The sequence below is a fragment of the Apteryx rowi genome, unplaced genomic scaffold (assembly GCF_003343035.1).
Source record: "Apteryx rowi isolate R43461 unplaced genomic scaffold, aptRow1 scaffold_212, whole genome shotgun sequence".
In the NCBI taxonomy this organism is placed as follows: Eukaryota; Metazoa; Chordata; class Aves; order Apterygiformes; family Apterygidae; genus Apteryx; species Apteryx rowi.
Genome location: NW_020448442.1, coordinates 295237 through 306383, shown reverse-complemented (window position 1 = coordinate 306383; position 11147 = coordinate 295237). Strand labels below are relative to the sequence as shown.

Here is an 11147-nt window from a genome sequence, read left to right as displayed (position 1 = left end):
ATATTCCAACTGGGAGTCATCATCAAAACTTTTTAATTTGCACAATCAATCCTTACTGAGATCTAGTATAACTATTATATTGATGCAACTGCCAATTGAGGATGCAGTTTACGTCTCTTTAAAAAGTACCTGTATCTATAGAGCTACTCTCATAAACTTGCCAAAACAAGCTGTGCTAATATAAACACCAGTTAATAAGAGTACCCATCTATACACTTTCCCTGAGAAACCCATATGAAAATGGAGCCAAAATACAGCTCATGAGCCAGAGGACCTTTGTAAGTCAAATTGCATTGATCTTCTACCTGCTGGAAGCTTTTGCTTACTTCTCTCAGAGCAATGCGGTTCCCAACCTAAGTGATTAAGGGGCCTGCCTGTGCCCATGAGAACACTCCTGCAAAATTGAAACTGTTTGGGAATGCTTTATCTCAACCATTTTTTCCCCTGCTGGGAAGTGCCTATTCACCTAAACTGAAACTGTTCACAGGAGAGGGTCTGTTCTGAGAAGTACCTTAAATGAAAAAAAGAAAATATTTGAAGGGAAACAAAAAGTCATTGAAACACCCTACTTCATCCCAAATGAAGACTTCTGTTTTCCCAACTTTGCATGGAGAAGTTCAGGATGGGAAGGACAAAATAACTGAAATAAGATGAAACTCTTCAAAAGAATTGAAACAAGTTGTTTGGACTGATCCTAACTGATTTGTTGTTTGTGAGCCTGTAGGATTTGATGTCATTCACAACAGTAAGAGCTCTTTCTGCCCTACTTTTCCCAGCACTATTGCCTCTTCTCCTCTGAACCTACCCTCAATTTAGCCTTCTGTCTTTGCAAGGAGAGAGTCATGGTACTACCAGCATAGAAAAGAGTGTTCATTTGCCAAATGGTTCCTCGTGTTTGAACCTTTCTAAAATGGGAAGAGTAAACAGACTGGGAGGACCAAAGCAAGAAGCTACCTTAAATATTTATCATGGACAAGACACCAAAATACTGAGGTGGAGTTTCCCTGCATGCTTTTCACTAATTAAAACTTCAACTCACATTTTATCACAGTTTCCAGAGAATGCTTTGCTCTTTAGGAGATGTACACATTTCCCCACTAGAAGAAGTATTTCACACATGGGTTTGGCGGGGCGGGGGTTTTTTCTCCATTAGATCCACCCACAGACATTTGAGTACTCCAAAGTGCATGACTGTTGTATCACTGATACTGTAACACATCAGCTCCTTAGCCTTGTTGGCCAACACATGCAGAAACAATGAAGTCATTGACTGTCTAAAATAAATAGTTGTCATGGCGATGGTGCTGGTAGAACTCTTAAAAAGAGTTTTGGACAAGTATCCTCTTTCATACTTCTCTTAAAATTSCTGGTAATATAATACTAACTGGTATGTTCTGCTCTTCTCTCTTTTTCACTCCTTACCCACTCGTAAAATGACACATCCTCAGAAGTGTTGGTTTGACCTTTTTTGTCAGATATTTGGAAGCAAGAATGACTCCACTAGAAACTAGGAAATACCCTTTCCCAGCCAGTTCTGCAGTTCAAGGCCAGCCAACAGCAAGCCTGTTCCCACTGAAGCAAGCAGAAATGCTGCTCATAACACAACTGGCAGAAAGCCCCGGAGTTGACATCAGTGAGAGCAGGATCAGGTCATGAAAGCATCATTAAAAAAAAAAAAAAAAAAGCAGTAAAATCTTGTCAGTGAAAAAATTGTTGAGCTTTTTTCCTCTTTGTAGTGCTCATTCAGTAAGATCCATATAAAGACTCTTTCTGCATTTAGCTTGTGATCGTGAACACCAGCAGCAAGCAAAAATTCAACACCATAATCCAAAGCTACAGCTGATGCACATCAACACAGTTCCACTGCACGCGGTACAGCCATGTTTGCTTATGCTAATGGAAAATTAGGTTCTTTATGTAATTCTATAGCTTTAAAAATAGTTGGAAAGGAGATAAGCTGTATTTTAGGTAGAGAAGAAAATATAGAACTGAAAAACAGCTTAATGAACCTGCTGTTCTGTGCTGGTTTATGGAAAGAAAGAAAGAAAGGGTTGCACTAAAAGTTGTAAAGTCTTGATTAGGCTAATTGCAAAGCAGTTGGCTATACGCACATAAACAGTGGTTCATGGTTTGAATCTAGGCCAGCTCATGATTTCCTTTCTCTCATATTTTTTATTTTAAATCAGTTTTACAATTTCTGCTTTACATCTTCCAGACTCACAACTCAAAACATGTGTCAGTCTGGTTGAAATAATCTGGGCTCAAAAGAATTAAAAAGCAACACCCATTTATATTATTTGTGGGTTTCCCCCCCCCCTCCACATTACAATACCATGGGGGAATTTTTTGAGAAGGGGCATCTACAGGTGGGGCATTTCATCATCACATAAAGCAATTTCTATTTAAAGCCCTGAGCCTGCAAAGTTAGGCATTTTTAACTTAACACACTGTGAATCAATAACATCAGGACTATTCAGAGTCCTTACAGTTAAAGCACAAAAGCAGATCTTCATAGAAAAGTGTCTTGGGCAAAAAATGGAGATAAACCACAAAAGCAAATAAGCAGGCATTTTGAAGATGCAAGCAACATCAAGAATTAAAGCAGTTCTGGGTCAGGGTAATATTTGTCACATCTCCTTATCTACACACATCTGAATCTTATTTCTGAGAAAGCTTGCAGGGGAACACCGAGTAAAGGCAGTCTGTACAAAAGCTGCGGTGTCACTATGTGTGTTGATATCTCACATTTTTTTCTGCTACACAGTGAAACTGCTATCTCAGTCAGCCCAAGAAAGAGAATACAGTCATTTCTGTTGATTTTCTTTTGCCTTGCAGTAGCCATTAGGCTCATAGCACTAGAAACCAACTCATAGATTCAGCTACAAACCTGGTACAGTAGAAGAAATGTCTCTACTGGCTTCTTCCCCTCTCCTTCAGTGTGCGTGAGCCTTGATCAAAAGGCTGTTCAACATCTCGGTGTTGGCAGAAAATACTCTGACAAAACATTTTTAGTGGCCTGATTTTCATTCCTTATTTATGCCAAAATAAAGTCTTACGATTTGATGATCTTAAGACCTATGACAACTCACAAAAACAAGCTCTATAATTAAGTGGGAGTATCTCTAGCACATACGAAAACATAACTCCAACCTTAACTCACTAACAGCTAGGAACCACACTGGATATAATCATACATAGCAAATTAATGAATAGCAAACCCACAGTTTAAGTAAGTCAACGCTACTGCTTCATAAAATATTTTTTGCTCATTTATTACTGCAGACTATACTGAGTGATGTGATAGGTAGTATTGTCAGGAAGTGCATTATCAGCTAGTCACTGGAAATCTTGATGTTGCTTGTAAAAGAGAAGAGAGGAAACACTGTGTCCTTTCTGTAAAGGGGACTGAGTTTTAGACAGCTAGCCAGGTTCTTTCTAATGCCTGGATTATCTTGATCTTCAGAGACTCTCTTTTTAATATAACTTCCTCACTGTTCAATTTAGCCCAGACCAGTTCCCAAGAAAAGGCATTTAGATAGATACATCTGCCTTCTAAGTACATGAAGCAAAGTGGAAATAAGGGCTGAGAGTGGCTCCCTGTCTCATACAGCATCGCTTAGTGATCCTGTCACTGCCTTTCAAAGGCCTGGGAGTTCAAGAGAGCAGGGACCAGGTTTTTTTTCCAGTTCCCTCTCTTACAGCTTCCCCATATTCTCTCTGGCAGTTTCATTCTCTTGACAACCCTAAGAGAGCCCAGGTAGCTGCTATGAGAGGCTTGGGAACAGTATTTCAACAGCTGGAGTTTTGTATTAAACAAACTTACAGTAATACTTCACAACAGAGGAAAACTGTGTTATTTTTCTTTACTTACATTTTGATTGATCTTTCCTGTCTCCAAGCTTTTTAATGGCCCAGACTTATACACTACCACTTGGCCTCTTCTGGAGCAGGACTGTTTCCAGGGCAAGATGCAGCTGACTTTAATAGAAACAGGATTGGTACCTGAGATTAGCAGCAATTTATGGCTGTAAACTCATGCCCACTACTGAGAGTTACTCATGGGGTCCAGAAGAGAGCATCATGAGAAGAAATGTATTTCAGTATAACTCTTCCTCCAGATTTAAAAAATATTTAAAATCTACATCCACATGCCTTCTGTTTTCCACCTCTGTAAAGTGCTGATTTTTCATTTTAAAAGCAGTTAGCAGGAGTCAGTAGGTTCTTGGGATTAGGACAGCATACTGGGAAGCAGCAATCTGCCTTTCTCAGCTTTGTTGCCTGCCTGTGATTAGGGGTAAGTTGTTCAACATGCTTGTGCTTCAGTTTTCTCACCTCTGAAACTCAGTGAAGCTCCTTTCCCATCATTCTGCATATCAAGCATTGTTATTAATGGGAACAGACCAAATTCTGCCCTCCGCAATATTGGTGTAAATCCAGAGTAATTCTGTTGGCTCCAGTAGGTTTATTCCCCCTTTGTCCTAGCTAAACAGTGTAAAGTACAGTTCTGCCTGTCTTCAGTAAGCAGAGAACTGTCTTGTTACTGCCTTAGTTAGCAATGTTCTTTTATTATAGCCTAACTCCCATTTTAATCCTGGAAGAAACAGATATTTTTTTCCTTATATTTAAGGAAGAGGGATTTAATGAACCACAAGGCTGAATATTTTGCAAAGTACATGCACATTCAGCTCTTTTTCTTGGTCAAGAACATGCATTTGGAATGGAAAGGACCCAAGTAATTGCTTTTGGAAGAGCCTGGTCCTCAGCAAGAACAGAACAAACTTTCTGTTCAACTGTCTTTGTTTTTCAGTACTGAAAGTTTGAAGTAGGTTCATTACATGTTTCACCAGAGCCAAACCTCGTCCCTGTTAGTTGCTCTGCATGGATTAAGTGGTTACAATGTTTTGAGAATGCTGGGCTAGATAGTCTGTGGGAACACCATCTGTTTCCTTTAATGCATAAACAAGGAAAATTGCTGGTTTGAAATGCAGGATTATTTAAACCCAGATGACCACAGGCATTCTTAAAACAGAMGAGGTAAAAGGAAAAAAAAAACCCTTCTATGGTCTGAAGTTCAGTGACATTTCTTAGGAAATAAATTCCTAAATACCAGACAGGGCTGCTGTCCCTATTCCAGAAGTGAGAGAAGGGAACTTCTCTTTAGCAGTCATCTCCTTCCTTCTGAAGTCCATCTTCAAAATTAAGCTGCCATCAAACATTCAAAACTATAAAAAAGGAAAGGTTCAAAAATACACAGAAAGGGCTGAGCGTCCTATTCAGAAACAGGAAGTTCATTTAATCTATTTATGGGTGAATACCCCAAATCAAAAGTTACTTCTGAAAACCTTGGTTTCAGTGCCTTTCTTACTTCATCTACCCAGCTACCTCCCTCTTCCTCATACAATAGAACCAGTGCAACATGTCCTGGCTTCTCATGTGAGGTACTAGTGCCTTGGGGGCATGAGAATCGGAAGAAATAGTTTACGTTTTCACATCATCAGTTAGCATGGGTATTCTTTCAAATACTGTTACAAAAAGTTTGCTCAAAATGTTTTTTGGCGATGAGCAGCTTCTGTTCTGAATTGACTAGGAAAAAGCAGTCCAGCAGAAGGCATGTTTAACCTAGTGAACAGTGTTAGAAGGGAAGAGGACTGGGGATACAAAGGGAAATGTTCTTGTACAAAGTGCAGACCTTTTCAGCATTTATGGAGAATTTTATGATGAAATCACTCAGAGCATGTTGTTGCTTGATAATAAACTTCCATTCAGAAAAATACACCTGAGTCACTGTGAGACCATAGTTCGCTTTCATGTTGTCAATAAACCATGGTTGTTGCTGGGTATTGCTTTTTTTTTTTTTTTAACTTATTTTCTGTCTTTTGTGTAACTATTTCAGAGGCCTAAAAAGGAGCAGACATAAAAGCCTCCAGTGCATTTTTGTTTGGAAAATAAATGCCACCTTAAGTAGAGAGAACTGCTAAGCACATCCCTGCAAAATACTCAGACCTTGTGTCCTTGGTCCTCTGTGCAGGCAGGCTGTGCACACCACAAAATCAGGTACTTAGTGTTTTAACCTCTCACTGCCTTTGACAACAGACAAAAGCATCCAGGACAGAGACTTGTTCTACCCAAACAGAGTAGTGACCACTTCAGATTAGTCAAGTTTGGAAAAAAGTGAACATGCCAAAACACATGATAAAAAAGGTCCTGCAGTACTAAGTGAAATTGGCTTCTTTCATCTGACCAGTCTAGTACAAGTGTGGTAATTTAGGATTATACAGCAGCACAGTAAATAAAAGCAGCAGCCTTGTAATTATTTAAGCCTTTCATATAGCATTTGGCATGTCAGCCTTTTTGGAAAAAATGGGAAAGGTTTCTAAGGATGAGCTACAAGAATTACTGCAGCTGCATGATACTACTGTATGGCAGAGTGAAAGGGGGATCTTCCTATAAAAATTGAACACAAGTGCGGCTTCTGTTCCACATCCATTCCAGACTCCATGGCGTAAGGATATCATTTGTTTTGCCATTTGGGCTTATTTCAAAAGCAAAACATTATATTTATCTATAAGAACAACAACAACAACAGTTTTTACATGTGCAAACCTTATTACCTGCATTGCTTCACATCCTCTTTTATATTAGAGGCCTGTGACTTTTCTTTGAGTTTGCTTACAAAAATTCATCCTCTGAGCAAGGAGAGAGTAGTAGTGTTATTGGATCCTGAATGAGTTCAGGCATGAGATAGGCAGGACAATTAGTGTTGAGCCTGTGTAGAAGCACATCTCTGAGTGCTGTGCAAACCTTGAAGAGTTGAGGGGCTGTAAAGCTTCTACCGAGGTGCTGGACATTGCCCCTGCAGACAGATCATCTGCAGGACTGTAAGAGGCATCACACATACTTGGTCTGGATGTGGGCTGGTCAAATTTTGCCACTAATCTGGATTTAGAACAGAGTTCAGCTCCTGAAGCAGATGACAACTGAGCTATTTACTCTTGTTTATCAAAACTGCAATTTCAAACTGAGAGACCAATACACATCTTCTTGGAGCTTGACCCAGCCCGACTCCTGGCCTTGTCCTGCAAGGCAACAATCAGTACTTAAAGCAGAGCTGGATTTCAGCAGTGCAGTAGTTGTCCCTTGGGCCTCTGTCTGCCTTCCATGAGCAGTCTACTTTTTTCTCCGTGATGGTCAAGCAGTTTCGCTGCCCATTAGCATGCAGCTTGATGCCACAGTGTTCACAGTAGCAAAAGGATTCATGGAGATGGGCTACCCAGGAAACAGGCCTTTGCTTTCCCTTTGTGTTGTCTGTTCTCCTGGAGGATCATTTTTAAAAACCCAGTGACTTATTACTGAAGCAACACTGTGGTTGTAATTTCGGAACCCCTGAAGGGAACCTCAGACTAAACACTGCTTAAAAACAAATCCTTCTGTTCCCAAATTGGGTGGAAAGCATTTGACTGGAAACACCCTGCAGGAAAAAAGGATCCAAAACCAAACTGCAGGCTACGCTAGGCTGATCTTTAGCCCTCACTGGCAGAAAAAGCATATGGAAGAGTGCTGATATTAAGTTAGAAGTTCCTCAAGCAAACAACATAATCCCAGTATTACATGAGAGTGGTCTGGGAGGGATAATGTCTGGGGTGATCCATTGTGGGAAACTTCCAGGAACTTAAGAGAGAACTTTCTTAGAGGTTCCTCTATAAATGTTTTTTACAATGTAGTAGGTGACTGTGGGAAAGGAACCATCTGTATAAATTCGATACATTTTTATGGKTTTTTTTTAAGAATTCATATGTATGTAAACACTGTTAATCCCACACTAAATTCAGCAGGAATTCTCTCAAGGGCAGTGAACTGAATTCTCTCAAAATCATATAGCTTCCAGTTCCTCTCTTCCCTGTCTTCTGATGGTCACTCAAGGAAAAACAGCTGCAAAAAATGCCATCTTCCTCGACCTGCCAGATGTGAACGTTCCTCACTCTCCTAAGGCATGCGCAGTCAGTGCAAAGGCGGGTGCTACAAGGCATGTTGCCTTGGGTTGCTTGCACTGMATCAGACCTGTGTTCTGAACTGATACGACAGTCACCTTAGGGGGGAAATACAGTGATTGTTTCATGGTATAGGACCAAAGATTACACAGCAATATTTGGGGCAGCAAGTAAAAAGAAGAAAAGCCTACATCATTGACATAGCAAAGAGGAGGTAGCAGGTTAGCATCAAGGAGTTTCTCTGCAGACCTCACTTAAACAAAGTATCTAGGAAATTTGGCCAGGATACTAGGATTTCTTATAGCAAAAACTGTTACAGGATCTTTGCTGAGCATGTGTTCATAAATTGTTTTATGTCTTGCGTGCATTTCCAAGGATAGTTAAGTAATCTTGTTACAGAATTCTCCCCAGCTGAACATGAAACCACATCTTATATGGGCCTATGTCATTTGTCATTTTATGCCTTTGGTTTGCAGTATTTGTATTTCCTTATTAGAGCTAAATAGCACTGGCAGAGATTAGGATATCAGCATTTCCTCTATAAACCCATCTCTTTCTGGGGGTTAGGTAACAGTGTTTCTTTTGTACCACACTATATTGAAATTCTGCCGTACAGATGCTATCCAAGATGTAAGGCATTTATTTTTGACCACATTTTATTTGAAGTCATTATGGTAGTTAATGGTTTAGAAAACATAATTCTAAGCTTTTTTCAGAGACTGTTCTTACATTGTGTACTTCAAGAATGGCTTAACATTTCCCATCTCTTAGCCACTAATATAGACAAACCAGATGGAGACAGCATAGTTGAATGTTCTGCTTTGGTAGGTTTGAGCATAGCCCTTCCAGGTAAAGCATCTTCAAAGCCACAGTTCCCACTCAGCCTTTCAGGATATTGTCCTGGAGGGCAGTCACACAAGAAATCCTGCTGGAGTAGGTGGGAAATACCTCCACAAGCAAAGGGGGAAGATTCTTAGAGCCTAAACAGTAAGGTACAGAGTATTTTAAGACTTAAGTGGGGACACTCAACATCTCACTAGGATTAGCAGAGGCATTCATAGCCCTGATCTCACTCAGTCAGTGGGTGGTGTGACCATCACATCACATGGTCTGTGCTAATGGGTAGGCAATGGGAAGAAGTGACAAAGCTGTCTTAGGCCTCCTCCCTGCTGCAGGATCTATGCTTGATGAAGGGGAGATCTTGTAGGACCAGCAAGCAGCCTTGTCAGAACTGGTTAGGAAAGAAAAGATGGTGCTTTTGTAGCTACTAATAGTCATTTTGCAATTTTTAACTGTCAGAAGCATAGGTAGACTTGTGTTACTAAAATTGCCCCATAAAATCTGAAAGTTAATATCACTGGAATGTTTATACCAAGAACCTTACACAGTTACAGAGAAAACATGTCAAGAGCTTCAAAGACTTATGTTTTCATACCCTTCTTTTTTAACCTACAGGTAATAACTCCAGTCAGGTCAGGACAAGGTTATGTTTATGAGTTCCCTTCCAAATACCAGAAGGATACCTACGATATCCCCCCTGTTCGTCCTCTCCAAGGGGTAAGTACCAATAAAACTGCCAACAGCATTGACAGGGCACAAAAGGTGGTAACTTTCTACCTGAAGTTTATGAACAGAGCAAGTTCTGTCATTCCAGAGATAAAATATGTTTTAATTAGATGCAGTGGCTTTTTCACAGAGTGCAGAACTTCAAAGTTGTATTTGATGTTGAATAAGATCTGGCAGCACACCAAACACCAAAGTCCCATTTGTTTTCTGTGTTTTGATAAAACAGAATATCTGAGCAGAATAAATGTGTTGCCTGGGAACAATTTTTTTTCCTTTACTTTGTTGTTGTTGCCTAGCTGACAGTAATTCACTCAATAAGGGCAAAATTGTTTCCTAGATGAACAGCTACCATGAAGGCAATTCTTTTTACCATATATCTGCTGCACCATGTCACTGAAATTGAAATATATCTTTGTTCTGGAGAACACCCCTGGACATTTGATCCCAAAACCATGGACATCTAGAGTGAATGCTTGGAGAACCTATTATCTAATAGCTCTGCATGTCTCCATGGCTCTTTGACAGTGCAGCTCCTCTAGGAAACAACATTGAAGCCCAGTGGTACATAACACCATGTTGACTCCAAATGGCTGAAACTGTTAGGAAGTCTGAAGTAAGAGACACTAACATTGGCTGCGTTAGACCACACGCAGAACCCGCTGTGATGTAGGACATGCCACCAAGTGGGACACTTGCAGCGTCTAACATCTGTGCTCTCTGCCAGTAAGACAGCCCACACTGCACCCRAAAAAGCAGATATGTGATGCTGACAGGAGCAGCCTTGGTCTCAGAGTTTAGCAGTGTGTACTAATACAAGCTTATTCCTCCATCCCTCTAATCTCTGTCAGTGAGCGTATCATCAAATTTGGTCACATGAACATACTGCTCCCCTGTTCACCCCAAGAGGCACCTGTAATAGACTAGCACTGATTTAACCCTTGAGATGGAAGTCAGCCCTGGCTTCATCTCTCCACCTAGCAAAAGTGTAGTTCTTCCTGAGTGCTCAAAATACCAGGCAAATCCAAGCAAGTCTCCCATATGAAACAAAGCTGCACACCCCCAATGATCTTCCTGCTGTTTGAGAGGAAACACRGAAACCAAAAAACTCATCTGAGATCAGAGCTCTTATGACGTAACTTGTTTCTGTAACACATTTATTCTTTCTTTAGATATATGACATTCCCCCAGCATTGGCTAAGGGGCCTGCATATCCAGTTCCCATGGGAGAAGCAAAAGCGTTAGGAGTCTATGATATACCATCTGCCAAAGGGGTAAGTGTCATGCTGTTTCCACAGGATGCTGTATTTTCATGTCTGACCAAAGATTTGTTTAAACAAAGAGTTCATGTATGATCGTGAAGGAGAAGGAGGTTCAATACTTTAAATATTTCCTTAGGCTTTTAAGCTGTTTAGTAAAACAGATGAAGCGAAGCTTTGTGTCAGAATTCCTAACCTTATGGAGCGTGACTTAGTAATTAGAACTAGGTTATTTTTGTGGCAGCATACTGCCTTTTTGAGATTTTGCTGCTTAGGAGAATTTGCATCAAGATGAACGTTAATAAGTAAGATTAAAACTGACCCTCTGTCAAACTCA

At 40.3% G+C, this 11147-nt stretch overlaps 1 protein-coding gene across 2 annotated transcripts in view; it reads left to right on the top strand.

The window, feature by feature from the left end:
* Positions 1 to 11147, top strand: part of NEDD9 (neural precursor cell expressed, developmentally down-regulated 9) — a 39264-nt gene that overhangs the window by 23809 nt on the left and 4308 nt on the right. The window contains exons 3-4 of one of the 2 annotated variants that reach the window (XM_026064259.1): positions 9444 to 9545; positions 10724 to 10825. In XM_026064259.1, coding sequence (XP_025920044.1) covers positions 9444 to 9545; positions 10724 to 10825 — 204 coding nt within the window. The remainder of the gene's footprint in view (positions 1 to 9443; positions 9546 to 10723; positions 10826 to 11147) is intronic. The other variant, XM_026064260.1, reaches the window with a different exon arrangement.